Source organism: Heterocephalus glaber, unplaced genomic scaffold, assembly GCF_053883595.1.
Source record: "Heterocephalus glaber isolate CG9 unplaced genomic scaffold, H.glaber_assembly_v1.0 deba00000331, whole genome shotgun sequence".
Taxonomy (NCBI): domain Eukaryota; kingdom Metazoa; phylum Chordata; class Mammalia; order Rodentia; family Bathyergidae; genus Heterocephalus; species Heterocephalus glaber.
In genome coordinates this window covers 45499413-45518597 of record NW_028258142.1, presented here as the reverse complement: position 1 = coordinate 45518597, position 19185 = coordinate 45499413, and the positions used below count along the sequence as shown (strand labels likewise).

General features: G+C 36.5%; 1 protein-coding gene across 4 annotated transcripts in view; it reads left to right on the top strand.

Moving 5' to 3' along the window:
• Positions 1-19185, top strand: part of Galnt1 (polypeptide N-acetylgalactosaminyltransferase 1) — a 119018-nt gene that overhangs the window by 64591 nt on the left and 35242 nt on the right. For all 4 annotated transcript variants that reach the window (XM_087193320.1, XM_087193323.1, XM_004855220.4 and 1 more), the window contains one exon: positions 13495-13661. In XM_087193320.1, coding sequence (XP_087049446.1) covers positions 13495-13661 — 167 coding nt within the window. The remainder of the gene's footprint in view (positions 1-13494; positions 13662-19185) is intronic.

Here is a 19185-nt window from a genome sequence, read left to right as displayed (position 1 = left end):
CGTTTGTGTTATCTGACTTTTCTGTACTTCAGAATCTGTACCTGTGAAATAAGGAAAATTGCTGGGCGTGGTGGCACATGCCTGTAATCCCAGAACTTGGGAGGCTGAGGCTGGAGGATCACTGCAAGTTTGAGGCTAGCCTGGGCTACAAAGGGAGACCCTGCCTCCAAAAAAAAAAAAGGAAAGTAACAGTGGTAATTAAGAAGACTCGTAATGTATTTTGAATACTTCCTGGATTTAGAGGTATTTGAATACTATAGAAAGGCCATAGAGAGGTTCAGGGAGTGAGCTATATCCCCAGAGTGATTCTCAAGAGAAACTGACTCCTAATGGGCTTTTTCTTCTTTCTTTTTCTGATGCTCACAGCCTGCCTTCCAAAGTACATTTACAATGAAATATTAAGTGAGAAATACAGATTAGCATTAAATTACCCTCACACAAAGCTAGGCAAACCTAGTCAGCATGTGCTTTGCAGACCATTTCCCCAAGGTGAAAGGACAGTGTGTAACAGCCTCTAGAGTGTGACTTTTTCACCACTTTTTTTGAATCCCCAAAAGCCCTGTTTGTTTTAGGGCATGTGCTCCATTGAAATAGCTGGCTGTGTCCAGATCATCTTGTCTGCCAGGAATGTTTACTACCTTATAGGTCTTCAGGGGCGTGTTTCCTGAAGGAAATCACACTGTCTCACTGTTAAGAATAATTAAGTAGAAGTAACAATCACTGAATAACTTTTGTGATGTGTGATCTTAGGGAAGGAGGTTTAAGACAAGTTCCAAGTCATTCAAGATGCCACATCCAAATGATACCATTTTAAGTGGTAATTATTTATTAGGCACTATACACTTTATCATATTTAAACAGTTGAGCAAACTAATAGTGGTGTCCCCAGTTTACTGATGAGGAAATTCAATCTTAGATTATATGATTTGTTTGAAGTTATAAGTGACCTAAGTGAATTTGATCTCAATTGCCATGACAAAATATGTGCTCTTAATCACTATACTTTGCTATTGCTTTTATGGTTAATCTTAGTTGATCTTAATCTGAATGAGAGTACACTAGAAGACAAATTTTGTGATGTTTCCTAACGCTGCCTGGCAGGTAGCCAGGTTCCTTATGAAATGCAGAATTGTTTTTGGTAAAAGCTAGCAAAAGACTAAATTTAATGGGTGACAAATATGTAGAAATCATAACTAATAGGAGACATGGAGAAGAGGATTGGATTACATAGGCATTTCACCTTGGAAACTTCTTAAATCTTTTCTGAGTTCTTTCATACTGTAATCTTTGACATAAATGGATGATTGATGAATAGCACAAGTTTTGTCCTAAGTTATGAGATCAGCCTGTAGTTTTCCCACACAATAACTGCCATATTGGGCAAACTATTTTATTTCTATAACCCTCAGATTCTTTATCTGTAAAACTGAGAGAGTAACATCTCTGATTTAGGGTTAGTGTAAGTGAATAATGTATCTGAAACTCTTGAAACAGTTTCAGGAACCTAATTAAAAACAAGCCAGCAAGCCAGGCGTGGTGGCGCACACCTGTAATCCCAGGACTTGGGAGGCTGAGGCAGGAGGATCACTGAAGTTCGAGGCCAACCTTGGCTACATAGTGAGTTCAAGGTCAGCCTGAACTTCCTAGCAAGATCCTGCCTCAAAAATAAATAAATAAGCCAGCAGGATATTTTCATGGACTGATGCCATGAGAGGGTAAGTAGAGTTGGACTTTAGCAGCAGTTTATCAGGAAACTTCTGTCCTGCACTCCTGAATTGTTAAGATACTTGCATTGATAGATTTTTCTGGCTCAGCCCAGTCTTGCTGAGATGAGTACTACTATCCTAAGCAAACGTTAATGATCTCTTTATTTCCAGAAAGACCATTAAGTCACTGACGTAGGCACTCAAGCTAACTTTCAGACCATGTAGTGCATTTCCTTCATCAGATTTTATCCAGTAATCCTTTTGCTTACTTGTAAAGAATATTTATTATATAGACCATCTTTTACTTAGTGTTGTACATAAGGACATAAATGAAACTAAGTGTATTTTCCCTTACTGTTTAGAAACCAGGGATTTTTCTCCAGCTCCACTCCAGTGTATAGTTCACTGCCATTACCAGCATCAGCTCTCTGTGGTAGAAATGGTGTAGTTTGAACAAACTACCTCTTCCACTCATCCTTTATAAGGATGTGCTCTGTAAGTTTGAAATTAGTGGCAAATACATAGAAAGCTAATCAGAGAGAAAACAACCACCACTTCCATCCAGGATCAAATAGAGAATGTTGTGCAGAAAAGTACTCATAAGAAACAAGTATAAATAACATTTTACATAGTCCTTAATATATACATTAAATAATGATATCATCAAAGTTACAGTATAACTACACCAAGAGACTGAGGGAATAGGAAGTGTATGTGTTGGGATAGGGGTAGAAATCAACTAAATCGTCATACTCTATAGTAGAAAGCCAATGAATGATACTTAGAACTAGAAATTTAAGATACAGTAAATGAAAGTACAGAGTAGAGTACTTAAAACTTTGGAGGTAATTGGCAAGTGGAACAGGTGAAAAAATTGACAAGGCTTATAAGTGAGGGAACAGATTTCTTTTTAAAGTATCTGAGAAGTGTTTGAGAAGTGTTTGATTCTTTAAACACATACATATGTGTGCAACTTCGATCACTAAAAAATAAAAATTTTTTTACAAAGTTGTTTAGGTAATTCTGATCTTTACATACATCTCACCCCATCATAGGCTCACTGATCCACTCTAGTGCTTCTTAAACTTGCTAAGGTAGAAAGGGAGAAAACAGAGTTTTCCCCTACTTTCTCTGACTTTTAAAGCACCACCACATCCTCATTCCTTAGACCAGAGAGGGCTTCTCATGGGCTCTTTTTTATGCATCCAATGCACACTTCTGGCTTTTGGACTGTATTTGAGTGTTAGATGGCTATGCTAGAGGGAGGAAAATGGAAAACTCACCACTGAGTCAGTGGAACTTTAAATTCTGGTCTTCTCCCGTGGACCTGCTACCATTTACTTTTCAGATCCCCCTCAATTAGCTGCTGCATGAATTCTATCTAGACTTATAATTCCACTCCTCTGGAAAGACAGAATGAAAAAATGAAAATCTTCACTGGAACCAAAAGTATGCCCATTTAAAGTGTATTATTCAGTGATTTATAGTCAATAGGGTTATTCATCTCTTGCCAGTTTGAGAAATTTTATCACCTCAAGGTATCTCTTCTGAGTATTGGTAGTCTTTCTGCATCCTACTCCCAGCTCGGTGCTTAAATTGTAATTAATGTAGTCTGTTTAGATTTGCCTTTTCTGGACATTTCATATAAATGTAGCCATGTACTGTGTAGCCTTTTGTGTCTAGCTCTTTCCCCGAGTATAATATTTCTGAGATACATGCATGTTTTAGCATGTATCCTTTATTTTTATTGCCTAGGGTTATAGCATTGTATAAATATGCCACATTTTGTTTTTCTGGTCACGAATTGATAGACATTTGGGTTGTTTCCACTTTCTGACAGTTATGAGTAATGTTGCTAAGAATTTCTGTGGATATAAGTTTTAGGTTTTTTCAGGTAGGTTCCTATGAGAGGAATTGGTGTGTCCCATGATAGCTATGTTTATTTAATAAATTAGCAAACTTTTCTAAAGTAACTGTACCATTTATATTCTCACCAGGAATCTTATGAAAGTCTAGTTTCTCCATATCCTTATCAATTCTTTATTGTCTTTTTTACTGTAGCCATTTTGGAATCTTAATTGTGATTTTATTTGCATTTCTCTACTAATACTATTGAGGATCTTTTCATGTATTTATTGGCCATTACCTATGAGGAAATGTCTCCAAATTATTTGCTTATTTTTTATTAGATTGTCTTCCTAATAAATAGTAAAAGTTTTTTATGTATTCCTGGTATAAATCCTTTACCAGATAAATTATTTATTCATATTTTCTCCCACTTTTAGCTTGTTTTTTTATTTCCTTTTAGTGCCTTTGGAAGCCCAGAAAATTTTAATTTTGAGGTCAAATTTATCAGTGTTTCTCATGTGAATTGTGTTTTTAGTATCATATCATACTTAATAGTGAAAGACTGAAAGCTTTTCTCCCACGATCAGAAGCGAGGACTCTCTGATCTCGCTACTTTTATTCAGCATTGTTCCGAAGGCAGCCTGACCTTCAGAAGTGCACATTTTGTGCAGAAAGGAAAGAACTCCCAGAGAGGTCCCGTCTTTCTGGTGCAAGAAACAACAAAGGGTGGGAGAGGAGGGAGCTATTCTTGCCTTTGCTCTTTGCCTTTTTTACTACTGCAGCTCCCAGATAGTATTGCCAAGACAGCACAGCAAGGGAAGCTGTAGCCAGCCAAGCAACTAAAATTATGGAGTGGAGGGTAAAAGGTAATTTCTCTTTCTGACTAGAGGAACTCTGGTTCCCAGAGCATGGGTAGAATCACTGTTGCTTTCTTTTTCTGTTTCTTGCCACTTGGCTTAGAATACGAGACACAGCCCTGTGAAGTGTGCAGCAGAGCAAGGAAACTAAAGCCATAGCTCTCTAGCTGTGGTGGGAGACTTAACATATCAATTCTCTTCTAATTGATGTTTACATTTAGTGTGATTTCATTTAAATACCAACAAGGGATTTAAAAATTCAGAAAGGCAAAGAAGTAGACTACCTAAAATAATTTTGGGAAAAAAAAAAGAATAAAATTAGAGGAAATACAGCACCCAATTTTAAAACTTATTGTAAAGAAAGCTACAGTATTCAAAACAATGTGATATTGGCAAAGAGATAGATACATAGATTAATGAAACAGAATAGAGTTTAGAAATAGACTTATAAGATACGACTATTTGATGTGTTGATTCAGGCGCAAAACATTCAACAGAAAGGTTATCTTTTCAACAAATGATGTCAGAATTATTAGACATCTATATGAAAAAATGTGAATTATCAACACAGATTTCCTATTATATAAAAATTAAATTGAATCGTAGATCTAAATCTCAACACCTAAAAATTTGCAACTTTTAAGAGAAAGTATTCTGGGTGTGGAGTTGAAAAGCATTTATATATAATACCAAAATCATGATTTCATAAAAAAAAATGTGATAAATTGGAACTTCATCAATTTTTTTTTTTTTGTACGGGGGATCAAACTCAGGATTTTGCACTTGCGAGGCAGGCATGGTACCACTGAGCTAAATCCCCAGCCCATCTCTATCAAAATTTTAAGCTCATTCTGCTGAAGACACTACAAAGAGAATGAAAGAAGAAGCTCCAGACTTAAAATATTTGCAAACCACATACCAAACAATCATATCTGAGATATTAAAGAACTTTTAAATTTTAAACACACAGTTTAAAAAGTTAATACAGTGAAAGACAAAAGACTTGTCACTGTATCTAAAATTCTGTTTGGTTTGCAAATGAAGACATTAGCCTTTGTGAAAATGCCAGTTAAAACTATAACAAGATACCAATCTATACCTATTTAAAGGATAAAATAAAAAATTAGTATGAAGTGCTGACAAAGATGCAGAATAATTGGAATTCTCATATTTCTGGTGGGAAAGCAAAATGCTAGTCTCCCTAGCAAAGTGGGAGTTTTTTTATATAAGGTTATATTTATCATGTAATCCAGTGAGCCCATTATTAGATATTTACCCCAAAGAAATGAAAAACATGTTCACACAAAAATCTACACATGAATGTTTATAGCGACTTTATTCATAATAGCCAAAATCTAGAAACAGTAGACAAGTGGATAAAGCAACAAAATGATATTCATCAGTAAAACTAATAAACTATTGATACATACAAAATCTTGAATGTATCTCAAAGACATTATACTGAGTGAAAGAAACCAGTTTCAAAGATTACACATTGCGTGCTTCCATGCATGTGGCATTTGTGAGAAGACAAAACTATAGTAATGGGTTAAGTGTAGGGGCAATAGACTATAGAGTTCTTTGAGGAGATAGGACTGTTGTTTCCTGATGATAGTGGTGGCTAAATGAATCTGTATACATGTTAAAACTCATAGGAATTACCCCCCCAAGTCATTTAATGAAAAATGACATAAAACCAAATACTGATTTGGTGTCTAGCACACTACCAGAAAGAGTTATGAATTGTTACAATTTCTCTAAGGAATAATTTCATAGTATCTACTAAAGATGAGCTTATTCATCCCTGTTTCTCAACAATATAGAAGTGAATACATAGTTGCCAAAAGACATGTACATGAATGATGATCACAGCATTATGCATAATAGCCCAGATGGAAAATACTAATGTCCAGGAAAGGAAGCCCCCTCCTGAAGGCTAGGATTCAGACATTAGAATTCCCTGGATAGCAGAAATGTTTTGAGGTTTCCCTTGACTTGACCTTTTATACAGTGCCTTCCAGTATGAGTACTGGTAGGCATATCTAACCAGAGGGAAGTATATTTAGGTGTGCATTTGGGAAAAAAATCAGCTAGAACTGGCAAATAGGAACCACCTGTCCAGAGGGCAGGCAGCCAAGACTAGGAAGCCAGCTGCTGGGTTGCCTGGAAGACTCTGAGAATCTGCTTGTTGTTATGCTGCTAAAACTCAGTGGGGCCAGGGATTTAGCTCAGTGGTTTTGTTGCCTGCCTTGCAAGCGCAAGGACTGGAGTTCAATCCCTGGTACAAAAAAAAAAAAAAAACAACTCAGTGGTACTCTTTGGAGAAGGTCTGATTATAACTCACTGGATGGCAGAAAAGTTTATCAAATACTTCTGGGTTACCACACTCTACTGGCAGGCACATGGAGGAGAGAAAAACAAATTTAAGCACAAGGGAACCAAAAAGGAAAGTTTCTTCCCCCTACAGTGTCCCTCCAATATCCTTTATTGACAGAACTTAAGTATGCAACACCCCAGCTGCAAAAGAGCCACTTGTAGGGCCCAGGTCCTTTATCACAGAGCAGGTAATGAAAAGTCTGTTTGGAGCTGAGAGGCAATAGATAGATAATGGGTCCGCTGCATAACAGTGAGGAATCATCTGTTATAGATAATGCATTATTTGTTTATGAATTCTTGTGTTTTTAAAATCCCTGTCTTAATTTATAATATGGTAAGTGTCACTAGATATAACCCACATGAACAAAAGTTTTGGGAGCGCAAAGTTTCTAAATGTGTATAGGGATTATAGGTCAAAAAGTTTAAGAACTGCTGCTTTATAAGCAGAATTCACCTATAATGCAAAGAGTCTAGGAGAAAAGAGACACAAAAGAAACCTCTGGGTGAGTGCTATTTCATGCATTTATTTTGTGGAAATTCATTCAGCTATATAATTAGATTTGTGAGTGTTTTGTTATGTATATTTTATTTAAGTAAAAAGTGAAGATTCTCCCCATCCTCCTTTCCTAATCGTATACCCTGTTTTAAGCCTATACATTTATGTAACTTTTAAAATTAGCATAAACTTACGCTGTCGCGTTTTCATAACTGAGTGTGAAGAGCTGAGTTGAGACAAGATGGAAGAGAGTGGGTTCCTAACACTGCCTGTGGTCTTTCTACTCATCTTCAGCTTTGTGTCCTGTGAATTCCCTGCAACACACACACACACACACACACACACTCACACACAAACACGTACACGCACATTGTTAATCCATTTCCCATTTCAAAAAGAAATACCTGAGGCTTGGTACTTTATATAAAGTTTGTTTGTTTTGGGGTTCGCACATTGTTAATCCATTTCCCATTTCAAAAAAAATACCTGAGGCTTGATACTTTATATAAAGTTTGTTTGTTTTGGGGTTTTGTTTTTTGGTACCACAGATTGAATTGAATTTATGTTGAGCTACATCCCCAGCCCTTTTTTGTATTTTTTATTTTGAGACAGTCTTGCCAAATTGCCAAGTTTCTGGGGCTGGAGTGGGCTCAAACTTGGGAATTTTCCTGCTTCTACCACCCAGAGTGTTGAGGTTACAGGTATGTGCCACCACACCCATTACCTCTAATGTTCTTATACTCTTAATTCTTTTCCTTAAAATTTTAGAATTCTTTAATCTGTCATTAGTTAAATAAATCTAGGTTATTTTTTTTTTTCTGCAGAATCTATTGTAGACTTTTTTGTCTTCTTCCTTTCTATGTCCTAGCCATGGACATGGCCAACAATGCCATTTGTACACTGGATTTTTCCTAATCATCTTTCCATGTCTTACTTGGTTTTTGATGTTTTAATAAGTTAGCAGCTACATAATCTCTGACTTCACAGTTTACTATAATACAGATTAATATGGGGGGAAAGATCATATATGACGTAATATGGTTCAGCTAAATTATGTAAGAAACCCGTTGAGCCCCTCTTAATTATACACAGGCCATTCCTGACTTTTTTTTTTTTTTGGTACCGGGATCGAACTCGGGTCCTTGCGCTTGCGCAGCAGGCACTGAAACCACTGAGCTAAATCCCTGGCCCTTTTTTTTTTTTTTTCCACAGAATGATTCAATCTTTCTAGGAGGCAAAAGTGGGCAAAACAAGCCATATTGTCACATAGTAACTGGTAAAAACAATTTTTTTTTAAAGAATGGAGGGGAAACTTACTACAAAGTCAGGACAGTAGTACCCTGTGGGGACAGAGGGTAGTGATGGTTGTCACCAGGGGACACAGGGAAATTCTGGAGTGCCAGCAACAGCTTCTCTGCCGTGGGGTGTGCTTAGCTGTTGGTTTATCCATTAAACAGCACATTTGTTTTATATATTTTTCTGTGGGCCATGTTTCACAAAATTTCCAAGAAAAAGGGGGGATTCACTCTCCCAAATGTAACACCAATTAAAGCCAGAATGGTTGATAACAATGGAAAAAATCAGAAGGCCCAGAAATAGACCAAAGATGTAAAAGACAAACAAAAATTTAATATTCTATAAATATAGCATTACAAAGGAAAATAGTGGCTTACAATACTGAAGCAATTGATAAACTCTTTGCAAAGATTATCTTCACCTCGTGTAGTATCTCCAAATAAACTTGAGATTGATCAAAATTTCCTTTTCATTTCAGTTATGTAGATTAAATGTTATGTTTATAAACAAAATAATTCCTACTGAATTAAAGACAATTGTAAAAAAGAAAAAAGAAAACAAAACCAAAACTAGCATATTTATCCATACCTGGGTTAAGACAAGTATGTTCAAGCACACATGTAAAGGTAGACTTCTAAAGAAAACTATGCTGAAATATAGTAAGCTGTACAAAAAGGCAACTAACACATTAAAACGCTGTATGACAAAGGATGGATGCTCTTAATTTGTAAATAATTTTAACCAAGAAAAAGGACAAGCTGTCTAAAACAATAACAGAACAAAACATATGAATAAGTAATTCTCAAAAGAATGAATAGAAATGGAAAATAAACATTTAAAAAACACCCTTCACTAAGCTTTTTCTGTAATTAATTTGCAAATATCCTAAATAGTAATTTTAAATTCTGGATGATTGATAGATTGCTAAAGGGAATAGAAGTGGACACAATCTCTGAAATGAGTAATATATAGCAAGATTCTCAAAAGCTTATATACCTTTCCTCTAACAATTTCACTTCTTAAAAAATGTCTCTGGAAATAAATGTATGCATGTTTTTCTGGGGTTTGGGGGTTTTTTGGGGGGGATACCAGAAAGTGAACCCAGAGTTTGCATTGAGCCACATTCCTACATTCCTCTGCCCTTTTTAAATTGAGACAGGGTCTCAGTGAGTTACTTAATTGCCCAAACTAGGCTCCAACTTGTGATCCTTCTGCCTCAGCCTCCCAGAGAGCTGGGATTACAGGTATGCACCACGACACCTAGTAGATGTGATTATCTTTTAAGATACTGATCAAATCATTATTGAGATTACATAATAAACAATCTTTACACAATAAGAAATTATTTTAAAAATTATGGTACACCCTTGAAAATATTCTGCTATCTAAAATGCAGATATTTAATAAAGACAAGTGTTTGCAATATTCAAATATTCATATTATCTATGAAACTATATGGTATGACTGCATTTTCAAAATATAAATGTACAGCTGTACATAGAAAACTAAGCAACAGTAGGAACACTTAAATGTTACAGGCTTGTGCCTGGCTGGTGGGTTTCAAGACAATGAAAGAAACAAAATTTAGATACCAGTAAAATATCACCATTAGCATTTGAAGTTGCTGTAATATTTTATTCTTTGTTTCTTTGTTTGTTTGTTTGTTTTTTGGTACCTGGGATCAAACTTGGGTCCTTGCACTTGCAGGCCAGGTGGCTGAACTACTGAGCTAAATCCCTGGCCCTAATATTTTATTCTTTTCTTTCAGTAATGAATTTTTTGATAACATAAGTGTTAATTCCTTTGAAGACAATAATCCTTTAAAATGACAGAAACATGAGGTTTCTAAGGCCTATATATGACTTCTTTTGGGGGAAAAAGAAAGCAATATATTGACAGCTGAACTGTAACTTTTACAAACTGGTTTCCTTATCAGACACGTATGTCCCACACATGGACAAACAGCACCGATGCCCGAGACCCACCTCCTTTCACCTAGCTCAGTCAGCTTGGACATTTCCTGTACCAAAAGTTACTCCAGGCAAATCTGACCTTCTAGTAAGACCCCCCACCCTCTAGCATCTCCTCAAAGTATCCCTTGTACCTAAAGAGAAGGAAGGGAATAGCTTTCTAACATAAGACAGGGCAAGGAAACAAATACCTGCTGAGGTTTTCCTAAGTGTCCTCCTAGATACTTCACCTCCAGCAGCTCAGGATTCCATGCAGGCTGCATTGTCTTCTCAAGACAGCTCCCTCCATTGCTTGGAAAAGGAGGGAACTGACTCCCTAATTCACTTTAGCTGTCCAGGACAACTCTGTACTTCATTAAAAGATACAATAAATGGTGTTTAGAGGTAAGATTAAGGAAAAAAGCAAGTCATTTGATTTCATTTGGCTTAAAGAAAAAAAAAGTGCTCTACCACATACTAAAATACCAGATCAATGCACAACAAATTGCAAAACTTTAATACAATATGGTTAAACACATTATTCAAATATTAAACTTTCCAAGCACATGAAGATCATCATCTGAAAGACAAACTGGGTTTTTTCTTGTAGCTACCTTTGTGTAACTATAAAACGCTTCCCTCAACTACGTCTGATGCTGATCTTGATACTTATTAGAAAGTCTGATGATATTAGGTAATGACATCTCAACCATTGGAGACTTAGGAGATCACCCCAATGCCCATCTTCAGAACTCCTCATTCCTCATTGGAGGACAGAGCATCATCTTCATCCCTTCTCGGTACTTCCTCGAGGACTCCCCTTCTGGATTGTAGCTCTGCATTTTAATATTCAGTTTTTCTGCTGATTTTTACACTGTGAGCTTCACTTGCATCTCCTCAGAATTCTGTTTCTGCTGTCACTAAAGTGCCAAAGATTCTAAAGTGGTCAGCAGCTGTTTGGGCAGATGGTGCAGCGGCAAGAGCCGCGCTGCAGTCAGCCATTCCTGACTTCGAAGTCATTGGTCTAATAGTCTGCAAGTTTGGTATTCAGAATGCATTCTCCTAGAAAACACTAAATATCTTGGCTTAGTCACTGTGAGGTATCTGAAGCATATTATTACTTTCTTAATATATATGTAATGTTACTAATTACCATTTATAACGAGGTTTTTTTAAAGTGATTTTTTTTTTGTACCAGGAATTGAACTCCGGTCCTTGCGCTTTTGAGGCAGGTGGTGGAACCACTGAGCTAAATCCCTGGCTGTTTTTTGTTTTTTTTTTTTTTAATGGTACTAGGGATTGAACCTAGGGAGCATTGAACAATGTCTCTGGCCTTTTTCTTTTTTGTTTTGAGATAGGGTCTTACTAAATTGCCTGGGCCTTAAACTTGTGATCCTCCTGAATCAGCCTCTCAAGTAGATAGGACAGTAGGCATGCACCACCCTACCAGTTGTAACAGATCTTTAAAGGGAAACTATTTCAAAAATATTATTAGGAATCTTAACACATTTTCTTTCTTACATCCTAGGCAACTATTCTTCTGGGCTCCACCTTTTTTAGCCCATATTTGGAGGGAGTGACTATAGAGAGGGTTAGCAGGCTGTGTTGGCCTTCTGATGGGTCTTGGGATGAACATAGGGTAAGAATGGTGTGGAGAGTGAAGTGGCAGTGAGGCTGCAGGTCTTCTGGATCTGGTAGCTAGATAATGGGGATATGGGAAATAGGAAATGGAGATCATGCTGTGAAGGGGAGGGGTGTTTTAGGAATGGGTAAGAGGATGGGAAGGTCCATAATGAAGGACAGTGGAAGAGGAGGAACAGGGTGTATGGACCTGTAGTGACCTCTTCCATGTTTCTCCTTTAAGCCCCCTTTACATTGTCATCTTTTTTCCCTTGCCCTTTTCCTTTCTTCCAACTGGCAGTGAGTAGTTCTGCAGTAAAGCGTTCAGTAAGTAAGATTGTTACAGAAACTTCAAAGGAGAATTTTACTTGGTGTTTTGCTCATTTCCTCCCCCCTCTTCCCTTTGTTCACTTCTAGGGAGCACAAAGTTTGAGAGCTTGAAAAATCGGGAAAAAAAAGGTTGGTACAGCTAGTTCAGTTGTAGATAAGAGTTACAGGTACATTCTGTAGGTGGTGTATGTTCTAAAATATACCTTTGGCTACCTGATTGCTTACTGTTGTTATTGTTCTATAATAGTTTGTCCTCTAAACTGCATTCTGACCAACAGTGTTGAAAGAAGAGACCATGTTACCTAACAAAGCACTTAAAATGTACAATTTAGTGTGTTGATATTTTGTGAATACATTTCAGGTGTGTTTGGTCTTTGTGGTGATTGCATGTAGGTACTATCAGCAATAAATGAGATGCGTATTAATATGTAATTTTCAAGAATTTGTTCAGCAGAGCCTGAACTTTTGAGTCTTCGGTCAGGCCCTGCAGCTTCCACACTGTCACTGTCCTCAGCTTCTCATCTGTGGCTCCAAGTATCTGCATTATAAAATGTCTAGGAAGATTAAGAATGGTATACAGGAACTACTCAGTAAATGTGATTTCTTTTCGTTCCTGAAAGTTTTACTTTTGTTTAGATTATTAAATGGTGTACATTCTATGATTCTCATTTCTTTTGTCTAATTGGATTTTTGATAGACCTTCAATTTGGAACTAATAATACAGCCTTAGTTCAGTCTCCATTAAATTAAATCAACCAAAAACATTCATCAGGAAGAGCTTCCTAATTTTAAGAATACACGAAAGTGTACCTTTAACATAATTTTAATTTAAATATATTACTGTAGGTACTATTTATTGAACATATAAGATTAACCAAAATTTAATGAAAAGGAACTAGGAATCTCGCCACTAGAGCAGACAATTCTTTTACTGTTTTATCACCCCTCTGGTCCATATTCATTTATTATGTATCTTAACAGTCACTTTTTTATAAAGGCATTTGCTTTGTCTCTAGGTGTAAAACAAAGGTGTATCCAGATAATCTTCCAACAACAAGTGTCGTGATCGTTTTCCACAATGAGGCTTGGAGCACACTTCTTCGAACTGTTCATAGTGTCATTAATCGCTCACCAAGACACATGGTAGAAGAAATTGTTCTAGTAGATGATGCCAGTGAAAGAGGTAAATTTTAAATTTTAATGCCAATAATATACTACACCTTTTGTCATTAACAGTTTAAAATATAGTTGCTGTAATTTTTAATCTAAAATCTTTTACAAACTTTAATTTATCCTAAAAATATTTGTGGCATTTGGACTCATTCACATGTGGAAAAGTATACTGTTGTGAAACTTAAAGTACTACTTCAATGAGTATTTAATTGTGTGTTATCTTAATCTTATTTTGGGAAGAAATAATGCTTTAAAATGTAAATGTTTATGTAGAACAGTTAAAAAAACCCACATAATTTTGTTAGGATTTCTTCTGTGGGAAGTTGTAGCCTTGAGTCAGCAGAAAAAGACTAGCTCCTACTTATAGCCATGAAGAATTGTAGTTCTGTGTATAGTAGGAAATACAGTATCTTTGACAACAAAATGAAGTCTAAAATGAAGGAACCTTAGTTCTCCATTTCTTTGAAGCTTTCCCTGTTTTGTTCATTTGTGAGTTTCAGTAATCATTCAAAGCTAAGAAATGAGGTTGAGGATTTAGCTCAGTGGTTCAGCCACCTGCCTCGCAAGCACAAGGACCTGAGTTCAATCCCTGGTACCAAAAAAAAAAAACAAAGCTAAGAAATGGAAAGATTAAGACAGCTGTTATGTAATGTGATTCTAATGTCACGATCTGTCTACTGTATTTTCCCCAAGTACTGTATACTTATAAGAATCAGAATTTGTCACAAACTCAACAATCTCATAACCTGTTTTTGGAAAAGATATTGATCAATGGTGCCTTGGGCTGGCTTTCTTTATTCTGAATTCTTGGAGATTTCACACTATAGAGTACTGTATAAAAGATTTACTCTAACAGGATACTTGTTAAAAAGATACTTGTTAAATTTAGAAACCCAGAATTTCCCAATGGGGGGAGTGTATTTTTCGTAAATAGCACAACTATTTAGGAATCATTGGCGTCATGTGTTCCTCCAATAGTCGTATGTTCACAGAAGAAAAATTTGGAGAGAACTACAAAAAGTAGATTCTAGGGCCAGGGATTTAGCTCAGTGGTTTCGCCGCCTGCTGCACAAGCGTAGGGACCCGAGTTCAATCCCCGGTACCAAAAAAAAAGAAGTAGATTCTACCTTTTTTTCCTTCCTTGACCATCTTTAAACTTCATGACCCTTCATTTCAACCTCTGTTATTAGTATCTTCAACTTTTTTTGTTTTCTCATTGCACCTACTAAGATGGCTTAAGTATTACACCCTCTTTATCCTGCTCCCATATTAAATAGTTTGTTTAACAGTAATTAAGGTTAGTCACATCATATATTATTTGGAGCAATTTATGTGTTGATAACAATTTAATTTTTTATTTTTTTTGTACCAGAGATTGAACTCAGGACCTTGCGCTTGCAAGGCAGGCGGCAGAACCACTGAGCTAAATCCCCAGCCCAACAATTTAAGTTTTGTTATTTCGCCAGATTGTACAGTTACAAATGAAGAACAAGATAAAATTCTACTTTCTCAAATGTCTAACTTAATTTAAAAAATAATTTATAGGGCTGTGGATTTAGCTCAGTGGTTCTACTCCCTGCCTCGCAAGCATGAAGTCCTGAGTTCGATCCCTGGTACCAAAAACAAAACAAACAAAAAATTTATAATCACACAAGACATAGAAATAGTATAATACATAATTCAATGTCAAAATGATTGGTAGTTGTTATAAATTAAGAATGCCACACTTGGAATAATTACTGTTGACAACAGAAGTATAAACCTTACACGAGGTGAGGTGGCCACCGGGACAACATTTTGTTAGAAGTTAATCCTCTTTAAGAAAATTAAATCAACACCTAAAATGTACCAATAAAAGGATATACAAATAAATAAATAAATAAATATTAAATCAACACAAGGAGCAATACAGTATATACCTAGTCATACAATACTTAATGAGGATAGTTCTGAGAGATGTATCATTTTGCAAATATAAATCTCCCCCATACATTTTTTTTTAATTAGTGCATATTGGTTATACAGATGAATGGGATTCATTTTGGCAGATTTGTATGTACATGTAACTACTTTGATCATTTTATCCCTCCATCACTCCCGTTGCACCATGCCTCCCATGTTCACTTTTGGGAGAGGGTTTCAATTTGTATATTTGCTTATATCCATCCCCCTATTACTTATATTATATTATCATTATTGCCCTTATGCCCTTTCCCTCCCCCTCATTCCCTTCTTCTTGTCTGATCATCCTTCCACTTTTTTGTCACATTTTTTAGATTCTGCATAGTGTATTAGGGAGAACATGTGACATTTGTCTTTTTGAGTCTGGCTTATTTCACTCAACAAGATGATCTCCACATCTATCCATTTTCCTGCAGATGACAAAATTCCCTTCTTTACTACCAAATAGTACTCGATTATGAATGTATACCTTTTATCCTTTCATCTGTTGAGGGCACCTAGACTGGTTCGGTATCTTGGGTATTGTGAATTATGCTGCAGTAAACATGGGTATGCAAGTATGTATCCCTATATTATGCTGACTTTAATTCCTTCAGATATATGCCAAGGAGTGGTATAGCTGGATCAAATGGTAGCTGTATTTTAGGTTTTTTAGGAGCCTCGGTGCTGATTTCCATAGTGGCTGTACCAACTTATATTCCCTCCAGCAGTACAGAAGGGTTCTTGTTTACCCATATCCTTGTTAGCATTTTTTTTTTTTTTTTTTTTTTTTGGTACCGGGGATCGAACTCGGGTCCTTGCGCTTGCACACCAGGCAGCGAAACCACTGAGCTAAATCTCCGGCCCTGTTAGCATTTATTGTTTGTATTCTTTTTTTTTTTTTTTTAAAGAAAACAATCGTACTTATTTTGAATAGTTGCACTTCTTTGTTCTCTGTTGAATATATCGTTCTCTTCTATCAGTCAGTTCTTTAAGAGGCCCTAGTACACTTCTTGGAAGATCTACTCTGAATACCACAGATTGGTCAGTGTTGTGGAATCTAGGATTTCTATGGCTGATAAGTGTTATTCCAATTTTTAGGATCACGTTTTTCTATCAAAAAACATTTCCTTCTTCATCCTGAGGTCTCTGGGTGAATAAGCTCTGGCAAAACAGATGCTCAACAACTATTTAAACATGCTCTGTAGAGATGACTCTGTTGTTTGTATTCTTGATGATAGCCATTCTGACTGAGGTGAAATGGAATCTCAGTGTAATTTTGATTTTCATTTTCCTAAATGGCTAAAGATATTGGACATTTTTCATATACTTACTGGGCACTTGTACTTCTTTTGAGGAGTGTGTGTTCAATTCATTGGCTCATTTATTGATTGGGCTATTTGATTTTTTAGTGTGAAGATTTTTGAGTCTAGAATATATAAAATTCTAGACATTAATCCTCTGTCGGAAGAGTGGCTGGCAAAAATTTTTTCTTATTCTGTAGGCATACATACCTGCAGAATATTTATTCTGTAGGTATACATACCTGCATACCCATAATAATGTTTCTTCACTCTGTTGTTTCCCTTGCTGTGAAGAAACTTTAATTTGATACAGTCCCATTTGTTGATTCTTGGTATTCCTGTGGTATTGGAGTCCTCTTCAGGATATCTTTGCCTGAACCTGTGGCTTCAAGTGTTTCTCTTATGTTTTCTTGTGACAGTTTCAAAGTTACAGGTATTATACATAGGCCTTTGACCCATTTTGAGTTGATTTTTGTACAGATGAAAGATACAAAATCTTAGGCTAGGGATTTAGCTCAGTGGTTCTGGCGCCTGCCGCGCAAGTGCAAGGTCCCAAGTTCGATCCCTGATACCAAAAAAAAAAAAGATACAAAATCTTATGGATCGCCATCATACGTGCTGTCCATTGTTAACCAAAATATCATTATATAGCATGACTGTACAAACATTTATTCTACAAGAGATTTTACTTGGTTTATTTATGTGTTGATATTTATTAAATATTCCTCAAGGGAAGATGGTTTCTTAGATAAATTATTTTTCAATATCCTCCCTTAGCTTTTCTGTTGCTCTGTGAGTTTGTAGGAAGGTTGTGTAGAATAGTAAGTTTTTGTAGGATATGGCCTCACTAGACATCTGCATATAGCTACCAGTGGCAAAGAAACTCAATAAACCAGCTGTCTTCCTTTTTCTGCAGGCCTTACTTAATACCCACCTTGTATGAATCTGTGAGAGAAAACTGATAGGGGCAGATATTTACTATGTTGCTCTACCCAAGGTGCTTAGTCACCAGACAGAATCCCCAAGTACTACCCCAGAGCACCTGATCAGGGGACTGATTCTATGTTTTTTATGTTTTGTTTTTTAACCTAGAAATCTTCTAGTATCCAGGTCCTAATTTCTTAGATCTAGGAACCACTCAGTATCATTTTTTTTAGTTATAATTTCAGACTGGCTATCCAGATTGAGAATTTAACATATTTTCTGTGGCACCATTGTTTAAATAGTAATTGTTAGTCGAAGGAACCAGAGCAAGTGCTTTACTTTTATGTAATTCTGTGAGTCTGCTTTTTCCTATTCATGAGACACATCCAGGTCACCATCATTTGTCACCTGGAATGCTAAAATAAACTAACCAGTCTTTCTCCCTGCACACAGTTTCACCTCTTCCCATCTGTCCACCACAGTACATACAGAATGACATGCAAACATAATGATGTAAGCTTTCTAATTAAAGCCTGCATGACCTGACTTCATCCAGCATCTTAGTCACATCTCAATCCATTCCCTGCCACTTCATTCCCACATTTTTGTTCTTTGTCCATTGTACTATCTGCAGCATAGATAACATCTAATCACGCTAAGAGTTCATCTCAAATGTGATTGAGTTAGAGAGGGATTCTTTGACCTCTCTAGGCCCTGCCGTGACCCCCTGTACATACCTTGGAACACTCCTCTTTTACCACAGTGTTCACTGGAGTCTGTTATTGACCTGTTTAATGTGTATCTTCCCTTGTTAGACTAACTTTTCCATCAGAGCCATTTACTCACTATTACCTATCTCCTCAGTGCCCATACTGCCTGTTAAATGGTAAATAATATAGAATGAATTTATTTACTTATTTACTTACCTATTTTGCAGTACCAGGGATTGAACTCAGGACCTTGTGCTTGCAAGGCAGGTGCAGTGCCACTGAGCTAAATCCCCGGCCCATAGTGTGGGATTTATTGAATGAGTGAATGAAAGAATGAATGATCTAACACCATTTAATCTTCACATTTGCTACTTCTTGTGCATGTTTCCTAATTAGAGAGTATAGCATGAATAATCTGCTCATGGTCTTTAGATACTTGATTTCACAGTTAACCTACTGAGTAACTCTATTAAATGTGAAGTAGATGCTGTAAGTTTCTGTTTCATTGATGAGCAAAATAGGACTTAGCACGATAGAGAGGGCTTGGCTTCTTTTTTTTGGGTACCAGGGATCAAACTCAGGACCTTGCGCTTGTGAGACAGGCACAGGAACCACTGAGCTAAATCCCCAGCCCAGGGCTTGACTTCTTAACCAA